This window comes from Pongo pygmaeus, chromosome 20 (assembly GCF_028885625.2).
Source record: "Pongo pygmaeus isolate AG05252 chromosome 20, NHGRI_mPonPyg2-v2.0_pri, whole genome shotgun sequence".
Lineage (NCBI taxonomy): Eukaryota > Metazoa > Chordata > Mammalia > Primates > Hominidae > Pongo > Pongo pygmaeus.
In genome coordinates this window covers 17,896,905-17,920,975 of record NC_072393.2, presented here as the reverse complement: position 1 = coordinate 17,920,975, position 24,071 = coordinate 17,896,905, and the positions used below count along the sequence as shown (strand labels likewise).

Here is a 24,071-nt window from a genome sequence, read left to right as displayed (position 1 = left end):
CCTCTGCCTCCTGGGTTCAAGTGATTCTCCTGTCTCAGCCTCCCGAGTAGCTGGGATTACAGGCACCAACCACCACACCAGGCTACATTTCTGTATTTTTAGTAGAGACGGGGTTTCACCATGTTGGCCAGGCTGGTCTCAAACTCCTGACCTCAAGTGATCTGCCCACCTCAGCCTCCCGAAGTGCAGGGATTACAGGCGTGAGCCACTGTGCCTGGCCAAATTATTCACTTTAATATGGCTAATTTATATGAATTTCACTTTAATTTGAAAAAACAAGTACTCATCTTTCAAAGGTTATAGTGAAACAGCTACACAGGAAACATGATGCCGTCTGAGGGATGCTTTATGCCATCGCTGAGGGGAGGATGTGGGGAGGTGGGGAGGGGCAGGACAGGGTATCTGATAGCCCCTGCGTCCAGCTGAGGGGTGCACCAGAACTCTCTATACTTTTCTGTCCACTTTTATGTGTATTTGCTACTCTCTGTAATTTTTTTTAAAAGATAATTTTGGGCTGGGTACAGTGACTCACGCCTGATATCCCAGCACTTTGGGAGGCCGAGGTGGGTGGATTGCTTGAACCCAGGAGTTTGAGACCAGCCTGGGCAACGTGGCGAAACCTCTTCTCTACCAAAAAAATTCAAAAGTGGGCCAGGCGTGGTGATGCGCACCTGTAGTCCCAGCTACTTGGGAAGCCGATGCTGGAAGATCACTTGAGCCCAAGAGGTCAAAGCTGCAGTGAGCCATGATAGCGCCACTGCACTCCAGTCTGGGCAACAGAGTGAGATCCTGTCTCAAAAAAAAAAAATAATAATAATAAATAAACAAAATAAAAATATACTTTTGCATTTCAACATGCAGATTAGTAATTTTCCCAAGACCCCCCAAACAGAACCAAAACTCCTCAAAAGCGGAGCCAAGCACAGCTGTGGACCTTGTGGTATACCCCAAGATGCTCAATCCAGAGCCCCCAACCCCTGCTCAGCTGTGTGACCTGAGCTGAACCTCTCTGGGCCCCATCTGTCCAATCGGCATCTGCCAACTTGCCACAGTCCCTGGACAACCTCTCACCCAATCCTTCCCAGCCAGCCTTGCTATTCCCTCTGGGCTCCATATCTGTTTCCTCTACCTCCCACCTGTACTTCCTGTATCCTGCTCCCCGCCCCCGCGCCCCCCTCCCCCCCACCCTTACAGCACTGAAACTCTCAGCCTGGTTTCCTCTCACTGTGGAGGGGAAAGAAAAATTCCTGCTGTTAACCTCTGCCTGCTCTCCTCTCCGGGACAGCAGATGCCTCCACCTCCGCCTCACGCATTCCTCACCTGGAAGTCCCAGCCTCATCGCCCTTCCCGTCCCAGGGTCTCAATTCCCTACAGTCAGCAGCAGGGAAGACCCACAGGGCACAGGGCATGGGGAAGGCATTGCCTTAAGGAGCTCAGGCACCCTGGGCCCAATCCCAGCCGCATTACAAGCCTCAGTTTCCCCAGCTGCAAAATGGGTCCACCCTCCAAGCAGTTATAGGATTGCATTGAGTTTACATGTGGAGGGTTTAGCTCTGGTCTGGACACAGAGCAGGCACTCAGGAAACACTACTTGCCCTCTCTGTCCCCATCCTGGACAGCCATTCCTTAGACCCCGCTTCCCCACCCCACCCCTAGAGATGGGGGAGCAGGTTGCGCCAGCAGGTGGACAGGAGGGCGCACATAAGGGAGTTAAGGGAATAGAGCCCAGTCGGGGGGCGGGGCCTGGCTGGGAGAGGACGGGGCCTGACCAGGAGGAGGTGGGGCTTTGCTGGGAGGGACTGGGCCTCACCGGGAGGAGGTGGGGCCTGATTGGGAGGGGGTGAGGCCTGGCTGGGAGGGGCGGGGTCTAGACAGAACAGGGCAGGGCCTGACCGTGCAGTTATACTTGATACAGTCGTCCCAGAAGCGGCTGGCCGAGAATTTCTTGCGGAGGACGACTGTCAGCCCATAGATGAGACACTGCCCCACGCCGATGATGTTTCCTGCAGAGGGTGGCCTTGGTAAGGGGTCCCCCGCCCCCACCCACCATTCCCTACCCAGGCCGTAGTACCTGCCGAGTGGTACAGGGGCAGGCAGTCATAGAGCACGTCAGCCGCCTGCATGCGGTAGGCGTGGTGGCCGAAGGCTGCCATGCGGTAGTACCTGCAGGGGGAGGGGGAGCCGGGAGGGCAGAGGCTGGGACCTAAATCCCCCAGGGTACAGGCATGGGGAAGCAGGCTGCATGTGGACCCAGGCAAAGCCAGCCCAGTTCGCATGGGTTCACAGGCTGGCAGGAAGGAAACACGCAACCAACAACTGGTGGTGGTGTTAGGTGTCACGAGGGATATAATAGGGTCAAGGGGCATAGAGGGGCTGATGGTGATGCAGCCAGGGGGGTTGGGGGATCCTGTCTGGGGAGGTGAAGTGTGATCCGAGACCTAGCAAGAAAGAGCTGTGGGGGCAAGCTATGGAAGGGTGCCCAGGCACAGCACATGCGAGGGCCCTGAGGCCGGAAGAAGTGTATGGGTTTGAAGAGTTTGGGGGGCTGGGGAGGAGTAAGGGGTGAAGGGGAAGAAAATGACATCAGGGAAGTGGCAGAAGCCACCCGAACTGAGAGAGGGTTTTTGTTTGTTTGTTGTTGTTTGTTTCTTTTTTTGAGAGGAAGTCTTGCTGTATCATCCAGGCTGGAGTGCAGTGGCGGGATCTCAGCTCACTGCAACCTCTGCCTCCGGGTTCAAGCGATTCTCCTGGCTCAGCCTCCTGAGTAGCTGGGATTACAGTCATGTGCCACTACGCCCGGCTAATTTTTGTATTTTTAGTAGAAACGGGGTTTCGCCACATTGGCCAGGACGGTCTCGAACTCCTGACGTCAAGTGACCCGCCTGCCTCAGCCTCCCAAAGTGCTGGGATTACAGGCGTGAGCCACCACGCCTAGCCCGAGAGAGGGTTTTATTCTGAGGGTCACGGTAGGTGCAGGGAGGTCTGGGGCAGGGGAGGTCTGATTTAGGATTTTCAAACCTCCTGTAGCTGCTGACAGGAGCTGGGCCGTCGTGGGTGGAGGAGAGAGTAGGGGAGCAGGAGGAGCCCGAGAAGGGGCTGGCACAGGTCCAGGTGGGGGGCATGGAAAAAAGTAGACAGATGGAGGGGACGGGTTTTGCTGGTGGGATGGATGTGGTAAACAGGTGGGGGGATGAGAGGGGCCCCAGAGTAGTGGGCACAGGGCAACCGGGTCCCAAGATTGGTGTGAAAATGGGTGTGATGCCTTTGTCCAGCCCCAAGCAGTTATAAGGGTTGCAATGAGTTTACATGTGGAGGGCTTGGCCCTGGTCTGGACACAGAGCAAGTGCTCAGGAAACACCAGCTGCCCTCTCTGTCCCCAGGGTAAGGTGGAGATGCCCATAGGAGCTGAGGGGCAGGTCAGGCTGGCAAGATAGCCTGGGTCACTCTCAGTGGCTGAGGGCATTATGCCTGTGGGCCCCTCACCTGCTATGCACGACAATGGCAGCCTTGGGCAGCCCGGTGGTCCCCGACGTGTAGATGTAGAAAAGACGATCTGCAGGAAATACAGGTGTTAGGGGCGGGGCCTGAGCATTGGGGGTGGGGCCTGGAAGTTGGGGGCGGGGCCGGGGCGGGTAGGAAACCAGCTGATAGGGCAGGGGTCCCACCCTTGACTCACCGTCCATGCCCTTGCTGGGGATCTGTGCCAAGGGGGCAGTAGAGGCCTCCTTCAGCAGCGGGTCCAGGAGGTGGGTGTCTGGCAAGATGCCCTCGGGCCCCAAGTCTCCAGAGCAGAACTTGATCAAACTTTTCCCCAGATGCCCGCTCACTTCGGCCACCGCTGTGGTCCCCAACACATGGGTCACGGTCACCGCCGGACAGGCCCCCTCCCGAGGCCTGGGATGCACCAACTCCCTGCCCGGGGCATACCCAGACCGTGCACCTCATGGCCACGTCCAGGGCGGCCACCTTCCGAGGCCTGGGGCGCAGCATCTCCCCGCCCGCCCAGGGGCCAGTCCTGAGTCCCCGCCCACCTGATGCCCACGCCTGGCCTCACCCGCCACCATTTCTCCTCCAAAGATCAGGGCCTTAGCGCCCGAGGTGCCCAGGCAGAAGGCCAGGGGCTCGCGCCGCAGGTTCACGTTGAGCAGCGCAGCCTCCATGCCCGCCTTGGCCAGGCCCAGCCACAGCCCCACGAACTCGGGCCGGCCCTCCAGGAAGACGGCCACCACGTCGCCCGGCGCGAAGCCCAGCTGGCGGAAGAGGTTGGCTACCGCATTGGAGTAGGCGTCCAGCTGCGCGAAGGTCCAGCACTCGCCGGTCCCGGCATCCACCAGCGCCAGGCGCTCGGGCTGTCGCTGCACTACCGCCTGAAAGATGCGCGGGATGGTGTGGCCGGCACGCTGGTGCCGCCGCAGCTCCAGGCGCACGCGGATCAGCACAGAGAGACCGCTGGGAGGGAGGACGGAGGGGACAGCGTCACTGGTGCCCTGCCTCGCCTGGCCTCCGGGAGCCTCAGCCTCCCCGCTGGAGGACCCCAGGGCAGCCAGGGGCTTTGATGAGGTCTATGGTGAAACTTTTGGTGGCTGGATCTCTCAGTGGACCAAGGGCAAGGGCCGTTTACCAACCAGCCAGGAAGTAGGCAGATTCTCAAAGCATAATAAACCAGTCACCCTGTCCTCCCCCATACCCCAGCTGGCTTGGTGGCCCTGGGGGAGCTGGGGCCTGATCCCATCCTCCTTTCTATCCCCTGCGACGTCTGGAGCACCTGACACCATCCCCCACCGCCTCCAGCCTGGACTCTTCATGCTCAGACCACCCTAACCACCCCCAGGGGTCCAGCCCCAAGCTGGGCAGCTGCTCCGCCCCCAAGTCACTGGGTGGCACCAGGGACAGATGGCTGAAGCATCTAGCACGTGTGTCCCCAACTGGGGAGGGAGTGCCCCTGCCCCAGGTAGGGCCAGGAGATGTGCCAGTGGATGGGGGGTGTAGGGACTAATGCCAAGCCCAGATGGAGGGTTCCAAGTTCCCCTTCCCCACTCGCTAGTAGATATAAGGGGCAGAGGCCCCAGGGAACTGCAGAGCCCCCAGTGAAAGGAGCCGTGTTCCTGAATGATTGGGTGGAGGTGGGCGGGCCACCACTTGCTGTTAGATGAATGAGAATGAACTGTTTTTTTGGTTTTGTTTTTGTTTTGAGACGGAGTCTCACTCTGTCGCCCAGGCTGGAGTGCAGTGGTGCAATCTCGGCTCACCTTCCGCCTCCTGGGTTTAAGCAATTGTCCTGCCTCAGCCTCCAGAGTAGCTGGGATTACAGGTGCCCACCACTACACCCAACTAATTTTTGTATTTTTAGTAGAGATGGGGTTTCATCATATTGGTCAGGCTGGTCTCAAACTCCTGACCTCAGGTAATCCACCAGCCCCGGCCTCCCAAAGTATTGGGATTACAGGTGTGAGCCACCATGCCCAGCCAAGAATGAACTTTAAAAACAAACAAACAAGAAATGCTTTAGGCCAGGCGCGGTGGCTCACACCTGTAATCCTAGCACTTTGTGAGGCCGAGGCAGGTGAATCACCTGAGGTCAGGAGTTCGAGACCAGCCGGGCCAACATGGTGAAACCCTGTCTCTACTAAAAATACAAAAATTAGCCGGGCGTGGTGGTCGGCGCCTGTGATCCCAGCTACTCCGGAGGCTGAGGCAGGAGAATTGCTTAAACACAGCAGGCAGAGGTTGCAGTGAGCCGAGATCACACAACTTCACTCCAGCCTGGGCGAAAGAGCAAGACTCCGTCAAAAAAAAAAAAAAAAAGGAAACTAAAAGCAAATGGAAAGGAAAGGAAAAGTTTAGATCACAGAAGCTGGAAATTCAGATTTTCTTGGTTGGGAAGCTGGAGAAATGAGTGGTCCCCACCCCTTCCTGGTTCCCTGCCCCACCGCCCTGCGCCCCTGGCTCTGGGAACCAATAACCTTGTACTGGGCTAAGCCACTGGAATGTGGGGCATGTCTGTTACAGTACCTGGCCCTGCCCAGCCCTGACCAACACAGGGCAGGGACTCCACCCACCTGCCCCTGCTTCAGCCTGGCCCGGCCACCGCCTCCCTCCAGCTTCCGCATCAAAATCATCATCAAATCCATCCTTTGGATCTCCCCTGCCTTTCCCAGGCCTCCCCAGATCCCTGCAATGGCTCCTCACACCCCCAAAAATGTTCACGGTGGACCTCAGCACCGATATTCATTCATCCTCTCGGTCATTTATTCTTTCCTTCGTTCTTTCCCTCTTTCATCCCCTCCCTCATTCTCTCCTTCATTCATTATTCATTCCATCTTCATTCACTCATTCCCTACTACACTCACTCTTTCCCTCCCTCCGTCATTCACTCTTTCCCCCCTTCACTCATTCAGTCCTTTTTTTTTTTTTTTTTGGAGACAGGGTCTCACTCTGTCACACAGACTAGAGTCCATGATCATGGCTCACTGCAGACCTCCCAGGCTCAAGCGATCCTCCCACCTCAGCCTCCCTAGTAGCTGAGAATACAGGTGCACGTCACCAGGGCCAGCAAAATTTTTGTATTTTTTGTAGAGACAGGGTTTCACCATGTTGGTCAGGCTGGTCTCGAACTCCTGGGCTCAGGTGGTCCTCCCTCGGCCTCCCAATGTGCTGGGATTACAGGCGTGGACCACCGCATCTGGCCTCATTCCACCCTTATTTATTATCTCCTTCATTCATTCATTCCCTCCTTTGTTCATTTATTCCCTCTTTCATGCATTTATTCCCTCCATCATTCATTCCCTCCTTTATTCTTTCCCTCCATTTATCATTTACTCCCTCTTTCATTCATTCATTCCCTCCTTCCTTCATTCATTCAGGCAGCTGGTGCATACCAGTGTCTGTGTTTTAGGCACTGTTCTCAGCTCTAGGGACAGAGCAGCCAGACCACCAGGCCCCAACCTCTGGGGTTCACAGTCCTCTGGGGAGAGAGACCCCTTCCATGTATATGACTGAATACCAGACCGTGCTGGATGGTGACGAGACTGCAAGGGGCAATGTGGTCAGTCACACGGACCAAGGGCAGAGGCAGGGGAGGGCCTTGAGAGAGGCAGGTGGCATCTGAGCAGGACCTGGTGAGGCAAAAGGGAGTCGCTGTGGGTACATCCAGAACGCAGCCAGTGCAAAGGCCCTGGGGTGGGAACAGGCCTGGGAATGGGGCACAGTTGAGGACCAGCGTGGAGGTCAGTGTGGGGGGAGTTAGGGGAAAGCGAGATGAAAGGGGAATGAGGTCTGAGGTGGGCAGGGGCCAGCTCCATGGGGCTCATGGGCCCCAGGAGGGGTTCACAATGAAAGCCGTGGAGACAGGAGGGTACCGGGGTCTGTTGGGGGAGAGCATCTGCAATTTCTAAAAACAAAGGTCCAGGGTTTTCATGAGACTTCCTGCATGGGTCAAGCCACTTACCCTGGAAGCCCCTAGAAGGCCCCTCTGGCTACTTTTGGGATCTAAGCAGGCTGCTGAACTCCTAGTGACAATACTTCCCTACCCGCCACAACCCACAAGCTCACTGAGCTGAGCATAGCCCCCCACACACCCACTCACTGAGCTCCCCCCAGCATCCTCATCGCCTCCCTCAGGAAGCCTTCCAGGCACCACATGGCCCATGCACCATGCTTACTGCTCCCCAATCACAGCTCCCCCGAAATGGGGCCACACTTGTTCAGTGGGGCACTGGCTGGTCTCAGGGAGCTCTCTGTTCCACCCTGGGAGCCCTCCCTGTCACCTTCACTCTCCCCATCAAAGCCTTGTGCAGAGACACCAGGTCATGGGTCTATTTCCCCCTCATTCATTCGTTTCATTCATTCATTCCCTCCTTTGTTCATTCATTCCCTCATTCATTCGTTCCCTCCTTCCCTCATTCATTCATTGCCTCCTTCACTCGTTCCCTCATTCATTCATTCCCTCCTTCACTCATTCCCTCATTCATTCATTCCCTCCTTCACTCATTCCCTAATTCATTCATTCCCTCCGTCATTCATCGGCATTGTAAGCACACAGGAGATCTGTGCATCTGTGCATCTCTAGCATCTGTGCATCTGCTGGAGTATGTGCTCAGTCAATAGAGGGTGGACCAATGTTCATTTCATGCCCCCGGGTCCAGTACCTAGGGCATCTGCCCTCCCTAGCAGCCAGTTGCAAAAGCATGAACTCTGATTCTTGAAATGGTAAGCACCTACTGAGTGCCAGGCCCACACTAGCCAAGACTCTGTGGTGATACAGACCCTCCTCCCGCTTCATTCTCTCCCCCTCCTTTTTTTTTTTTTTTTTGAGACAGAGTCTTGCTCTGTCGCCCAGGCCGGAGTGCAGTGGTGCTATCTCGGCTCACTGAAACATTTGCCTCCTGGGTTCGAGCAATTCTCCTGCCTCAGCCTCCCAAGTAGCTGGGACTACAGGCACATGCTACCACGCCCAGCTAATTTTTGTATTTTTAGTAGAGACGGGGTTTCACCATGTTAGCCAGAATGGTCTCCATTTCTTGACCTCGTGATCCACCCGCCTCGGCCTCCCGAAGTGGTGGGATTACAGGCGTGAGCCACTGCACCCGGCCATTTTTGTATTTTTAGTAGAGACGGAGTTTTGTCATGTTGGCCAGGCTGGTCTCAAGCTCCTGACCTCAGGTGATCTGCCTGCCTCGCCCCCGCAAAGTGCTGGGATTACAGGCGTGAGCCACCGCGCCTGGCCAGCACTTCTAGTCTTTAAACACCATGTGCAATGTACTCATTTACCACCTTATCCTTGGTCTGTCCCTCCCTATACTGGGTAGACAGGACATGCATCTGTTACATTCTAGTACTAGAGAGACAGCAGGGGAGGAGACCGCCCAAGACCCGGCTCTCCTGGAGCACAGAGAACTTGCTACAAATAATCTCCAGGGAAGAGGCATCTCGGACTCTCAGATCAGGTTCCAATCCTGCAGGGCTAGGGAGAGAGCAGCCACCCATGGCTCCAGCCTGATCTAAGGGGCCCTGGGCAGGTTCTGGCCCACCAGGTCTCCCTGCGGGGGCCTGTCCTGCTGCTCTCTGGGTGGCTCATGGGCTGCTGATAAATTAACATCTCCAATTGGAGAGTTCCCTCCTTAAGGAGAGAACTTCAAAAAATGTCAATCAGCCTCGCAGGCATGCTGGCTCACGCCTGTAATCCCACCACTTTGGAAGGCTGAGGTGGGACGATTGCTTGAGCCCAGCAGTTTGAGACCAGCCTGGGCAACATGGTGAAACCCCGGCTCTACTAAAAATACAGAAATTAGCTGGGGTAGTGGCGCAAGCCTGTAGTCCCAACTACTCAGAAGGCTGAAGCAGGAGGATCGCTTGAGCCCAGGAAATCAAGGCTGCAGTGAACCGAAATTGTGTCACTGCACTGCAGCCTAGGTTATGGGAGTGAGACCCTATCTCAGAAATTTTTTAAAATCATTTTTTAAAAATGTAAATGGAGGCCGGGTGTGGTGGCATGCGCCTATAATCCCAGCTAATCAGGAGGCTGAGGCAGAAGAATCGCTTGGACCCAGGAGGCAGAGGTTGCAGTGAGCCGAGATTGTGCCACTGCACTCCAGCCTGGGTGACAGATTGAGACTCTGTCTCAAAAAAAAAAAAAAAAAAAAAGGGAACGAAACCATGTGCTTTGGAGCAACGTGGATGCAGCTGGAGGCCATGACCCTGAGCAAATTAAGGCAAGAACAGAAATCTAAACATTGCTGGGCCCAGTGGCTCACGTCTGTAATCCCAGCACTTTGGGAGGCTGAGGTGGGCGGATCACCTGAGGTTGGGAGTTCGAGACCAGCCTGGCCAACATGGAGAAACTCTGTCTCAACTAAAATTACAAAATTAGCCGGGCGTGGTGGCGCATGCCTGTAATCCCAACTACTTGGGAGGCTGAAGCAGGAGAATTGCTTGAACCCGGGAGGCGGAGGTTGCGGTGAGCCAAGATCGTGTCATTGCACTCCAGGCTGGGCAACAAGAGCAAAACTCCATCTCAAAAAAAAAAAAAAAAAAAAAAGAAATCCAAATACCACATGTTTTCAGTTACAAGTGGGAGCTAAACATTGAGTACGCACGGATGCAAAGATGGGAACAACAGACACTGGGAACTCCATAAGGGGCAGCTGAAAATAACCTATTGGATATTCTATTCTGTTCACTGCCTGGACAATGGGATGATTACAAGCCCAAACCTCAGCATCGTGCAATATACCAACGCAACAAACCAGCACATGCACCCTGCGGCCTAAAATGAAAACTTTTGAAAAACTGGGTGGAGACGGTGGCTCACGCCTATAATCCTAGGACTTTGAAGGATCAAGGTGGGAGGATCACTTGAGCTCAGGAGTTTGAAACCAGCCTGGGCAACAAACTGAGACCTCATCTCTGCAAAAAAAAAAAAAAAAGAAAGAAAAAAAATTAGCTGGCCATGGTGGCATGTATAGTCCCAGCTACTCAGGAGGCTGAGACAGGAGGATCGCTTGGGCCCAGAAGGTTGAGGTTGCAGTGAGCCATGATAGCACCACTGCAATTGAGCCTGGGTGACAGAGTAAAACTTCTTCATGAAAAAAAAAAAAGAGAAAGAAATGACAGTAGAAATATATGTCTCAAAAATTTTTTAAAAATAGGCCAGGTGTAGTGGCTCATGTCTGTAATCTGAGCACTATGGGAGGCCGAGGTGAGCAGATCACTTGAGGTCAGGAGTTCGAGACCAGCCCGGCCAACATGGTGAAACCCCGTCTCTACTAAAAATATGAAAATTAGCTGGATGTGGTGGCACATTCCTGCAGTCCCAGCTACTTGGGAGGCTGTGGCAGGAGAATCACTGGAACCTGGGAGGTGGAGGTTGCAGTGAGCTGAGATCATGCCACTGCACTCCAGCCTGGGCGACAGAGTGACTCTGTCTCAAAAAAAATTTTTTTTGTATCAAAAAATAAAAAATTTGGCATCTTAAAGTTGAATGGGAGAAATTACAGTGCTATTCATTGTAGCTTCCAAAGAGCAGATCGGGCTGGGCACAGTGGCTCACGCCTGTAATCCCAGCACTTTGTGAGGCCAAGGTGGGCAGATCACTTGAGGCCAGGAGTTCGAGACCAGCCCGGCCAACATGGCGAAACTCCATCTCTACTAAAGATACAAAAATTAGCCATGCATGGTGGTGGGTGCCTGTAATCCCGGCTACTCAAAAGGGTGAGGCACAAGAATTGCTTGAATCTGGGAAGCAGAGGTTGCAGTGAGCCTAGATTGCACCACTGCACTCCAGCTGAGCCACAGAGCAAGACTCTTCTTAAAAAAATTGAGAGAGAGAGAGAAAGAAACGACAATAGAATATGAAGTACGTCTCGAAAATTTAAAAAATAAAAAGTTTGGCATATTAAATTCGCATATGGGAAATAACAGTGCTATTCATTGTAGCTTCCAAAGTGCAAAAGATCAGAAAAACACCAAACGCCCTACAGCAGGGGAGGGATGACCTATACAATGGATTGTCTTTACAACAGAAAACTGGGCAGCCTGCACAAGAATGGGGCCCCCCGCTGCAGGCTGATGACTAACGGGGCTCAAACCAAGTGGGAAAATTCAGTGATTTCATGACAAAGACAGCAAATCCAGTACAAAGACACTGACAGGCCTTTGTGCCTCCCTCCATCTCCAAAATTGCCAGTAAAGGGATTTTTGTGGGTTTGTTTTGTTTTATTTTGTTTTGTTTTTTGTAGAGAAAGGATCTCATTTTGTTGGCCAGGCTGGTCTTGAACTTCTGGCCTCAGGTGATCTGCCTGCCTTGGCCTCCCAAAGTACTGGGATTTCAGGCATGAGTACTGTGCCCAGCTGATAATTTTTTAAATTTTTTATTGTTTAGACACAGGGTCTCACTCTGTTGCCTAGGCTGGAGTGCAGTGGCACCATTATAACTCACTGCAGCCTCGAACTCCAGGGCTCAAGTGATCCTCCTGCCTCAGCCTCCTGAGTAGCTGCCATTCACCACCATTCTCAAACACATGTGGAGAGGTGAAAAATCAGAATTGCCAACATGCATGTTCCCATCTGAAGTCATCAAGACAACACTCTGCCTTCTTTTTTTTGAGACAGGGTCTCACTCAGTTGCCCAGGGTGGAGTGCAGTGGCACAATCTCGGCTCACTGCAACCTCCGCTCACTGCAACCTCTGCCTCCTGGGCTCAAGCAATCCTCCCACCTCAGCCCCCCTGAGTAGCTGAGACTACAGGCGTACACCACCACACCTGGCTAATTTTTGTATTTTTGTAGAGATGGGGTTTCACCATGTTGCCCAGGCTGGTCTCAAACTCCTGGGCTCAAGCCATCCTCCCACCTCAGCCTCCCAAAGTGCTGGGATTACAGGCATGAGCCACCACGCCCAGCTGCATTTTTGTGATTTTTGCTGGTGACTTCGCTGTTGAAAATGACCCCCAAGCACAGGGCTGAGGTGCTTGTCTGGTGTGATGTGCCTCATGGAGAAAATACGTGTGTTACAGCAGCTTTCTTCAGGCGTGGGTTTTAGTGCTGCTGGTTGAGTTCAATGTCAACACTTCAGGACCGGGCGTAGGGGCTCATTCCTGTAATTCCAGCACTTCGGGAGGAGGGTTATTGGAGGCCAGGAGTTCGAGACCAGCCTGGGCAATATAGTGAGACCTCATCTCTATGCTAAAATAATTTTTTTTAATTTATTTAAAAAAAGGGGGGGGGCCAGGCACGGTGGCTCACACCTGTAATCCCAGCACTTTGGGAGGCTGAGGTGGGCGGATCACCTAAGGGCAGGAGTTCAAGACCAGCCTGCCCAACATGGTGAAACCCCATCTCTACTAAAAATACAAAAAATTAGCCGGCTGTGGTGGCGGGCGCCTGTAATCCCAGCTACTCGGGAGGCTGAGGCAGGAGAATTGCTTGAACCCGGGAGGTGGAGGCTGCAGTGAGCCGAGATTGCACCACTGCACTCCAGCCTGGGCAACAAGAGCGAGACTCTGTCTCAAAAAAAAGAAAAGAAAGAAAGAGGGCCAGGCACGGTGGGTCACACCTGTAATCCCAGCTCTTTGGGAGGCCAAGGTGGGTGGATCACCTGAGGTCAGGAGTTTGAGACCACCCTGGTCAACATGGTGAAATCCTGTCTCTACTAAAAATACAAAAAAAGTAGCCAGGCATGGTGGTGCACACCTGTAATCCCAGCTACTCAGGAGGCTGAGGCAGGAGAATGAACCCATGAGGTGGAGGTTGCAGTGAGCTGAGATCGCACCACTGCACTCCAGCCTGGGCAATCGAGCAAGATTCGGTCTCAAAAAAAAAAAGCGCTGCTCATCCATTCAATCAATAAATAGAGTAGCCAAGATAATCATTCTCAGCTAGACATAGTAGCTCACACTTGTAATCCCAGCACTTTGGGAGGCCAAGGTGGATGGATCACTTGAGGCCAGGAGTTTGAGACCAGCCTGGCCAACATGGCAAAACCCCGTCTCTACTAAAAATACAAAAATTAGCCGGGTGTGGTGGTGGGCACCTATAGTCCCAGCTACTTGGGAGGCTGAGCCATAAGAATTGTTTGAACCCGGGGGGTGAAGGTTGCAGTGAGCCAAGATTGCACCACTGCACTCCAGCCTGGGTGACAGTGTGAGACCATGTCTCAAAAAAACAAAACAAAAACAGATGATCATTCTCAGTGTTTATTAAGCACCTACTATCTGCCATGCCCTCTGCTAACCTTATATCCACCCTCCAAAATAGGTCCCTCAGATCCCCATTTGTCAAATAATGAATGAACTGGGGGCTCAGAATGGGGAATTAACACGCCCAAGGTCGCAGAGCAATTTGAGGACAGAACAACCCAGAAACGAAGCCTCCTCACAGGGTCCCTCTAATCCCTGGTAGACTTATTACAAAGCATTTATCAAGTGCTGGCGACACAGCCAGTGGCAGGCCAAGTGTCCATGAGGCACACAGCAGGTACCCAATGCCTACGTCTTTTTTTTTTTTCCTTTTTTTTTTTTTTTTTTTTGAGACAGAGTCTCACTCTGTCACCCAGGCTGGAGTGCAGTGGTGCCACCTCAGCTCACTGTAACCCCTGCCTCCCAGGTTCAAGCGATTCTCCTGCCTCAGCGTCCCGAGTAGCTGGGATTACAGGTGCCCGCTACCACGCTCAGCTAATTTTTTTGTATTTTTAGTAGAGACAGGGTTTCGCCACATTGGCCAGGCTGGTCTCGAACTCCTGACCTCAGGTGATCAGCCGGCCTCGGCCTCTCAAAGTGCTGGAATTACAGGCATGAGCCACCATGCCCAGCCTGGAGCACCTATTATACACCCAGTTCTGCTCTAAGGGCTTCCTGTGGGTGAATTTGACAGAGCACCCCAAGAACTCCATGATGGGGTACAAATGTTATACCCATGGGGGGAGGGCTGTTATTGAGGGAAACAGCCCCTGCCAGTAGGGTGCCCATCCAGAGGCATCACAACAACAAGAAACAGGAACTGAGGCCACAGTTGGTCACTGTCGGGCTAAACATCAGAGCTAGATGTGGGAACACGACGATTCACCCTCAGCCTCCCAGTCTCTTAGTCTCACTCGTTCTCTCTCAAGGACGCCCACACCAGCAGGCAGTGGATTCCTGTACTCGGTTCCAGCCACATGCCTAGGCAGCCCTGCCTGGCAGCTGCTCAAGCCACCCCCAGCCTGGAGACAATGAGCCCACTGTCCAGCTCTGGGCCCAGGACTCCGGGGCGGAAGAAATCAACAAGGATGAATACGATCAGACTTCATGCAGAAGTACCGGGCATGTTAGGAGAGTCAGGGCAGGGTGCTGAAATATTTTCTGAAGCCAAGGTCTAAATTTAGCACCCCCACCACTCCAGTGTGGCATAGTGGCTAAGAGCACATGCTCTGGAGTCCTGTGCCTCCCCGGCTGTGTGTTCCTGGGCAAATAGCCTCCCCTCTCTGTGCCTTGGTTCTCTCACGTGTTAAATGGGATTTGTCAGCATCCCTTCATTTTTCAAGACAGAGTCTTGCTCCCTCACCCAGGCTGGAGTGCAGTGGGGCAATCATGGCTCACTGCAGCCTTGACCTCCTGGACTCAAGCAATCCTCCCACCTCAGCCTCCTGAGTAGCTGGGACCACAGGAGAGCCCCACTCCCCCAGCTAATTTTTTGTGTGTAGAGATGGAGTCTCATCATGTTGCCCAGGCTGGTCTTGAACTCCTGGCCTCAGGCAATCCTCCCATCTTGGGCTCCCAAAGTGCTGGAATTATATGCATGAGCCTCTGCACCCAGCCTCCATCACTTCTGATGTATTTTATTCATTAGAAGGGAGTCACTAGGGCCAGGCGCGGTGGTTCAGCCTGTAATACCAGCATTTTGGGAGGCCAAGGCGGGCAGATCACCTGAGGTTAGGAGTTTGAAACCAGCCTGGCCAACGTGGTGAAACCACTTCTCAACTAAAAATACAAAAATTATCCAGGCACGGTGGCTTACACCTGTAATTCCAGCACTTTGGGAGGCCCAGGCGGGCGGATCACCTGAAGTCAGGAGTTCAAGACCAGCCTGGCCAACGTGGTGAAACGCCCTCTCAACTAAAAATAGAAAAATTATCCGGGTGTGGTGGCAGGCACCTGTTATCCCAGCTACTCGGGAGGCTGAGACAGGAGAATTGCTTGAACCTGGGAGCTGGAGGTTGCAGTGAGCCGAGATCACACCACTGCACTCCAGCCTGGGTGGCAGAGCAAGGCTCCGTCTCCAAAAAAAAAAAAAGGCAGGGTGCGGTGGCTCACACCTGTAATCCCAGCACTTTGGGAGGCCCAGGCAGGCGGATCACCTGAGGTCAGGAGTTCAAGACCAGCCTGGCCAACATGGAGAAACCCCGTCTCTACTAAAAATACAAAATTAGCCGGGCATGGTGACGCATGCTTTGTAATCCCAGCTACTCGGGAGGCTAAGGCAGGAAAATCACTTGAACCCAGGAGGCGGAGGTTGCGGTGAGCTGAGATCGTGCCATTGCACTCCAGCCTGGGTGACAGAGTGAAACTCCATCTCAAAAAAAAAAAAAAAAAAAAAAGAAGGGGGTCACTAGGTCCAGCCCACACTCAAAGGGAGGGGACCACGCAAGTGGGAAGAGCAGGAGACAGGGATCCCTGGGGCCATCTTCAAAGCTGCCACCCACAGGCAAGTATGTCAAGCCATGTCAGGAACTTAGAACCAGGCATGGACACCCACAGGGCCCATGGGAGCAGAGCTGGAGAGGAGGGAGAGATGGGCCTGGGTGAACCCAAGAAGGAAGGGATGGCCTTCCACCTAACAAACATGTCCTGCTCTACCGCTGTCCGCCAATCCTGAGTGGGGCACAGGGCCACAGTGGCACCAAGACTGACACAGTCTCCTTCTGTGCCCCTATAGGGCCCACAGTCTAGAAAGGGGCCCAAGATTAAAAGGCAAGAAAACAGGCCAGATGTGGTGGTTCACACCTATAATCCTAGCACTTTGGGAGGCTGAGGCAGGAGGATCTCTTGACCTCAGGAGTTCATGACCAGCCTGGACAACATAGTGAGACCTCCCCTCTATAAAAAATAAACAAAATCTGCTTGCTGTTGTGGCATGCATCTATAGTCCCAGCTACTTGGGAGGCTGTGGTGGGAGGATCATTTGAGCCCAGGAAGTTGAGGCTACAGTGAGCTATGATCACACTACTGCACTCCAGCCTGGGTGACAGAGTGAGACTTTATCAAAAAAAAAAACAAAAAACTTCTAATCCCAAAGCAAAGAAAGAAAAGAAAACAACTAAAAATGCTGGGTTAAATAAGTTAAATCTTTGTTTTGTTTTGTTTTGTTTTTTGAGATGGAGTTTCGCTCTTGTTGCCCAGTCTGGAGTGCAATGGCACGATCTTGGCTCACTGCAACCTCTGCCTCCCAGGTTCAAGTGATTCTCTTGCCTCAGCCTCCCAAGTAACTGAGATTACAGGCGTGCACCATCACGCCCGGCTAATTTTTGTATTTTTAGTAGAGACGAGGTTTCGCCATGTTGGCCAGGCTGGTCTCAAACTCCTGACCTCAGGTGATCCACCCACTTCGGCCTCCCAAAGTGCTGGGATTACAGGCGTGAGCCACCGCGCCCAGCCGAGTTAATTTTTTATTAATGTAGCAACAAGGTGATCAGAAAATAAGGACCAACCAGAGGCCAAAATGTCACTGTAGCCCCAGGAGGGGGACAGCTTAGGTGTCAGACAAGCAGGTTTGAGTCTGATAAGACCTCAAAGCATGCCCATTCAACATAAAGGTGAATTGGAAATCAAAATAAGATCTTTCCTTAACATACACACGCCAGGAGCTAAAAGGAAATTTGGTATCTCAGACCTTGCTGTTAGGAGGAAGGGGTGAAATCTCAATCGATGACTCATAACGTCACATGAGTTTGCAACTCCAACCGCGCCATCTGGGTGTCTGAAAGTCCTCAAGTAGACAAGGTGGCTCAAAGCAGTTCACGCTGGGTGCGATAATCCCAGCACTTTGGGAGGCTGAAATTGGGTGATCGCTTGAGGCCAGGAGTTCGAGACTAGCCTGGACAACATGGCAGAACCACGTCTCTACAAAAAATACAAAAATTAGCCAGGTGTGGTGGTGTGCACCTGTCATCCCAGCTACTTGGGAGGCTGAGGTAGGAGGATCGCTTAAAGCCAGGAGTTCCAGACCAGACTGGGCAATATAGCGAGACTCCATCTCTATAAAAAACATTCTATTAACTATCCAGGAGTGGTGGCAGGCGCTTGTAGTCCCAGCTAGTTGAGGTGGAAGGATTGCTTGAACCCAGGAGATGGAGGCTGGTCCAGCCTGGGCAACAGAGGGGACACCCTGTCTCAAAAAATAGGAGGCCAGGCATGGTGGCTCATGCCTGTAATCCCAGCACTTTAGGAGGCCGAGGCAGGCAGATTACGTGAGGTCAGGAGTTTGAGACCAGCCGGGTTAACACAGTGAAACCCCATCTCTACTAAAAATACAAAAATTAGCTGGGCATGGTGGCACGTGCCTGTAGTCCCAGCTACTCGGGAGGCTGACGCGGGAGAATCACTTGAACCTGGAAGGCGGAGGTTGCAGTGAGCCGAGATCATACCACCGCACTCCAGCCTGGGCAACAGAGTGACACTCTGTCTCAAACAAACAAATGAGCAATAGACAAGAGGTAAGTGCAGCTAGGTGATAAGAGGAAAGGAAGCGGAGGCTGGGACATGGTCAGGGACCTCATGCGCAATGCTCAGTAGTATGGCCTCAATTCTAATTCTATTTTTTTTTTGAGACGGAGTCTCACTCTGTCACCCAGGCTGGAGTGCAGTGGCGCGATCTCCGCTCACTGCAAGCTCCGCCTCCCGGGTTCACGCCATTCTCCTGCCTCAGCCTCCCGAGTAGCTGGGACTACAGGCGCCCACCACCACGCCGGGCTAATTTTTTTGTATTTTTATTAGAAACGGGGTTTCACCGTGTTAGCCAGGATGGTCTCGATCTCCTGAGTTCGTGATCTGCCTGCCTCGGCCTCCCAAAGTGCTGGGATTACAGGCGTGAGCCACCGCTCCTGGCCAGTATGGCCTCAATTCTAAGGGCAACAAGGAACTATGGGAGGGTGCTGAGCAGGAAAATTCAGCAAAGGTTCCCAGAGGGAGAGCCTGCCCTGGCTAAAAGGGGTCTAGTATGTTCTGGGCAGCTTGAGCTTGACACTGCAAGTCTTTCTGAAGACCAGGTGAACATATGGATGGGGGGGAGTGGCAGGTGGGCAGGGAACAGATGGTAGGACCTTGAGTGTCCAGCTGGTGGCTGAGTTTCCTTCTGCCAAGGATGGGCTGGCCGTGGAGGGTGTCTGAGCAGAGGGCACAGATTTCCACATCAGAACAATCAAGGGGCCGGGGGCAGGGGACCATGGCATGCAGAAGGGGTGACTTTTAGAAAGTTCAGAATCAGTCAGCTTACGGTGGAATCTTTCCCATCTCCACACCCTCTGTGCCCTCCTTACAACGGGTTCAGTCCCTCTTGCAACTCCATCTTACAAGGAGCTGTGAAGGTGTGGAACCCTGCCCCGCTAGCCGGCGCTCACCTGCTCCCACGTGGTGCTGTTCCTGAGATCTGCTCTGATAGGAACCCCCAGCAATGCTTGTTTCATCCCAGAAGGACCCCCAACGGCTCGTTTGAGCAAGCCCCTCAGAGACACCGCAAAAACCCTCCAAGGATCCTTGCACAGGACACCAGAATCTGCCCCCCTAGCATGAATCTAGTGTCCCAGTCTCCAGAAGAGACCCCCCAAACAAGTCCTGGAATACACAGCAGCCTCCCGACACACTCCGAACAACTCCCAAACCCAAAGTCCCACACAGACCCCAAAATCTCAAACAGTGCCCCAGCTGTAAACGATCCCGAGGAAACTCACACTTTCAGAAACCCGGCAAGTCCTTTATAGACTTCCTAAGCAGCTCGCTCATTCCTCAGAGAAAGCCCTAGATAGACCCAAAGTGTCTTGGCAACCCCCAGAGACTATCTATTGGGTTGTCCCTGTGAGCTCCGGTGACCTACTGGAGAGCCCCCTGAAGCCCCCTGAAGTCACAGTTATCACGGCTCCAAAGAGACCCCCACACCGCCACGGCTTTCCAGTCAGCCCCGGCTCCCTGGAATTTCCACCAGCTGCCCAAAAACCCCCAAATTGCCCCCCAAATCCCCTGAGATCATCTCCTAAGCAGCCTGCAAAGCCCGAAGCACCTTGGAGGCTACTCATCTCCCTCGAGAAATCCTTAAAGTGTCCCCTGTATCCCCCTCAGAGCCCCCCAACTGGTCACCCTCTCGGGCCCCGCCCCCGCCCCGCCCCACCCCCAACCTACAAAGCACCCCAAGCTCTTCGGACCCTCCAAGCCGTCCCCGCAACCCAGCCCTGCACCGTGCGCCCCCAGAGCCCTTAGCCCCGCCCCCGGCCCTGGACGGATCCCGGCAATACTCACAAGAGGTCTCGCCTCGCGGTCTTGCAGACGATGCGGAGAAAGCGCCAGCCGCCGCTGCCCACGTACACGCCGAGCGCCGCTGCCGCGCTCCAGGTCCACGGCAGCCCCAGTAGCCACAACAGCGCCAGCGAGACCACCGAGGCCGCGCCCGCACCCGGAGCCCGCATCCTGGGGAAGCAGAGAGCGCTGAGACTGCGGGCCGCTCCAGCTCCGCCCTACGACCAGCTCCGCCCCACGACCGCCCCCGCCTCTACAGCGAGCCCCGCCCCCAGGCCTCGGCTCCGCCCCCCCGTGAGTCCGGGAACGCGCTCCGAGTCAGACTCCGCCCCCAGGCCTGGGATTGGCCAACTCCTCAGGCCAGGCATCGCCCCCTTTCCAGGCTTTTACACCCGCCCGCTAACTAGGAACCAGACCCCGGCCCCAGGCCTGGGATTGGCCAGGTCCTGGCCAGGCTCCGCCCCCGGACCCTGGGTCCGCTCTATTCCATATTTTTGAGCCCATCCTTCCCTGCCAATCTTACAACAGTCCCCGCCCCCAGAGCCAGGATGTCCACCTGTCGGTCACTGTCAGGCCTCGCCACATACTTTCATCTAGCCTCTATCCTCGATCCCCGAATTACCCTTCACGTCCTGTCCCCTTTCCTCCTGGTCCTGCCTCTACCCCGTGGCCTTTTCACCACTCACTGGACCCCGCCCTTAGGTTATGATTCTAGCCCCTCCCACAGGCACAAGCCCTCTCCCCCGAGTCCCGCCCCTCTCAGCCAGGCCCCACCCCCTAGGTTAGACATATACCCCCGCCCACAAGCACACGCCCCGCCCTCCCGAAACTAGACCCCTCCCCAATCCGTTCAAGCCCCACCCCAGTTCCGGGCCTAGCCCAAGTTCCCAGGCTCAGGTTCTATCCTGGCCACTGGCCCCGCCCTCAGGCTTCGGCTCGGTCGCCACCTCCTGGGTTTCACTCCGGCCCCCTAGGACCTAGGCCCCGCCACTCTTCCCACCTGTCTACCTCGAAGCCCCTCAGCCCGCAGAGCCGAGGCCGGCCCTCTTCCAGAAGCCACGACCATAGAGAGGCAACCGGACCAGAGAGGCGACGGCCAAAGAGACGTGGGTGCTAGAACAGCCCGCCAGAGTCGGCCGCTGTCTCCATGACAACCAAGCCTTGCCCCGCCCCCTTCTTCTTTTAGGAAAAACACGTGTCCTGCAGCCGTGGGGCGTGGCTCGCAAGATATCAGGACCCGAGTCCTAGTTGGCGTGCAGGATCTCTACCCCCAGGGACCAAAAAAAATCCCAGTCCACACCCACGGCCCGCGCAGGCTGTATTCTTGCCCCAGCTTGTCCTAAATCCAAGCCCCAAAGCCTCTTTCGGTCTTAAAAACACATTCCAGGGCCCGGGGGAGTGCTCAACCATGGGGCCTCATGACTGAGCGGCGGCCTCAGAAGTCTCGAATTGTAAACACCGCCGCGGTCTTAACACGTGTAATTCAAGGACACAGCTAATTCTTAATCCATGTCCGAAGCCTTGTCGGTTAAGTCTCAACGTCACACCCCAGGATCCCAGGGAGGACAAAATACACACTCCAGGTTCCCATCCTTCCTAGAAGCACCTACAGGCCCTTTACTTGCACCTCGGGGTCCTAGATGCTCCCCCAGGCGCTGCTAGCGCTGGCCTGGGGGCACGCACAACCCTGTTCTCTGGCTGACCTGAAGCTGCAAGCGGTGCCTTCAGTCTCCCAGAAGCTCAGGCAGGAGGCAGGCAGCGACTAGGAGGCTGAGGCTGGGGACCTTTCTGTTTCTGCAGACTCCTGGACCCTTCTTGGGTGCGCTGTGCCCACTGTGCGGGCTTCTGCTTTGGGGTCCTTCCCTTCCAGCTCCCCCTCCTCTGCCCCACTGCCGACTCCACCACTGCTTGTTTGCTGCTCTGCTTGGCCGACCTTTCCAGCGTTCTCCTTGGGAGGCGGCCCGGGCCTGATTCCAAACCATTTGGAGGACAGGGCTGGGCAGGCGCTCACCCCCTACGCTGCCATTGGTCCCTGCGGGCACCAGGGTGGCTAGAATGGGGGATCACGAGGAAGATCCGGAGGACAGGCCCAGAGCCAGCCACTGGCCTGCTGCTTTCTGGGCCTGGAAGAGTCAGCAATGACCAGTAACTACAGTTGCACTCTTACCTAGCCAGGTAGCACCGCTGTGATCACCCCATTTGACAGGTGAAGAAACTGAGGGCAGGCTGGGCGCGGTGACTCACGCCAGTAATCCCAGCATTTTGGGAGGCCGAGTTGGGTGGATCACTTGAGGCCAGAAGTTCAAAACCAGCCTGACCCACATGGCGAAACCTTGTCTCTACTAAAAATACAAAAATTAACCAGGCGTGGTGGAGCACACCTGTAATCTCAGTTACTCCGGAGGCTGAGGGAGCAGAATCGCTTGAACCCGGAAGGCAGAGGATCCAGTGAGCCGAGATCGCGTCACTATACTCCAGCCTGGGTGACAAAACAAGACCTTGTCTTGAAAAAAAAAAAAGAAAGAAAGAAAGAAAGAAAAGAAAGAAACTGACGACTGGAGCTGTCATGCTAATTTGGAATTGAGATTCATTCATTCGTAAATGTCAGCTGAGTGTTCCCTGTCCCTCCTCCCCTGCTCTCCTCCTTTCCCTCCTCCTTCCTCTCTTCTTACCCCTCCTCCTCCTTTTTCTTTTCTAAACTTCCCCTCCACCTTTCTTGTGCTCTGATTCTCTCTTCTCTTACCCCACTTCCTCCTTCTCTCTTTCTCCCTCCTTCTCTTCCTTCTGCCCTTTTCTCTCCTCCTCCCTGCCCTCCTCCTCTCTTCCCCCCTTCCTCTTTTTTCCTTTCCTCCCTTTTCCCCCTCCATCTTACCAGTTTGTTTGTTTGTTTTGAGATGGAGTCTTACTCTGTCACACAGGCTGGAGTGCAGTGTCTCAATCTTGGCTCACTGCAACCTCCGCCTCCCGGGTCCACGCAATTCCTGCCTCAGCCTCCCCAGGAGCTGGGATTACAGGCACACGCCACCACGCCTAGCTAATTATGTATTTTTGATAGAGACAGGGTTTCACCATGTTGACCAGGCTGGTCGCGAACTTCTGATCTCAAGCAATCCGCCTGCCTTGGCCTCCCAAAGTGCTGGGATTACAGACGTGAGGCACCACACCCAGCCAGGGGTTCCGGGAAAGAGGGATTCTAGTTTTTATGGCCAGCCTTGAGGGGAATAGATCTGAGACACAAGAGGGCAGGAGAAGGTCAGAGAAAAACTTTTGCTTCTGAGACCTTCATTTTGGGGTGTTTTCTCTCTCTCTCTCTCTCTCTCTCTCTCTCTCTTCTTTTTTTCAGTTGGAGTCTTGCTCTGTCACCCAGGCTGGAGTGCAGTTGCCCGATCTCAGCTCACTGCGACTTCTGCCTCCTGGGTTCAAGAGATTCTCCTGCCTCAGCCTCCTGAGTAGCTGGGATTACAGATGCACACCACCATGCCTGGCTAATTTTTGTATTTTTAGTAGAGACGGGGTTTTGCCATGTTGGCCAGGCTGGTCTCAAACTCCTGACCTCAAGTGATCCCCCACCTCGGCCTCCCAAAGTGCTGGGATTACAGGCATGAGCCACTGAGCCTGGCCTGGGTATTATTTTCTGAGCCCCCTAAAACAGCACGGGTATACAGCAGCCTCTGCCTCCAGTTTGTGAATCTCCCAATTCACAAACACAGCTGTCCCCAGGGATTTCAGATGAGGGATTGGGGACTGTCCTATCCCCAGGAAACTGAGATGTGGACCAGGGAGTAAAACTCAGGCTTCTGGGCCAAACTGCTCTCTGCCACTTTCTAGCCGGGTGGTCTTGGACTGGTCACCTCTGTGGGCAGCAGCCACCCAGGTGCCGAGGCAAGAGACCGAGGGCACAAGCTGTTCCAGTATAATAAAGAAAATATATAGAATAAGAATAGTTATACTAGAAATAGAATATAGATATGATTATATATGAATATTATTAATCATTAGTTAATTTGTAGGGTTACTCTTTATTCCAATATTAAAATAATCTCTGTTCTACAATTATAACCTAGGAAAAACCAGGCCATACAGAGATAGGAGCTGA

General features: G+C 54.0%; 1 protein-coding gene across 10 annotated transcripts in view; it reads right to left on the bottom strand.

Annotated features, from left to right (window-relative positions):
- SLC27A1 (solute carrier family 27 member 1) overlaps positions 1-22,163 on the bottom strand; it is a 36,499-nt gene extending 14,336 nt beyond the window's left edge. The window contains exons 1-7 of one of the 10 annotated variants that reach the window (XM_054465967.2): positions 22,143-22,163; positions 19,979-20,146; positions 4,055-4,449; positions 3,677-3,838; positions 3,484-3,553; positions 2,072-2,163; positions 1,894-2,003 (exon numbers count right to left, since the gene is read on the bottom strand). In XM_054465967.2, the coding sequence (XP_054321942.1) occupies positions 1,894-2,003; positions 2,072-2,163; positions 3,484-3,553; positions 3,677-3,838; positions 4,055-4,449; positions 19,979-20,145 (996 nt within the window). In that variant the 5' untranslated portion in view covers position 20,146; positions 22,143-22,163. Of the gene's footprint in view, positions 1-1,893; positions 2,004-2,071; positions 2,164-3,483; positions 3,554-3,676; positions 3,839-4,054; positions 4,450-19,978; positions 20,249-20,597; positions 20,643-20,975; positions 21,087-21,678; positions 21,900-22,142 lie in introns of those variants that run through there. The other 9 variants (XM_054465963.2, XM_063658776.1, XM_054465962.2 and 6 more) reach the window with 9 other exon arrangements.
- Positions 22,164-24,071: the final 1,908 nt, after the last annotated feature.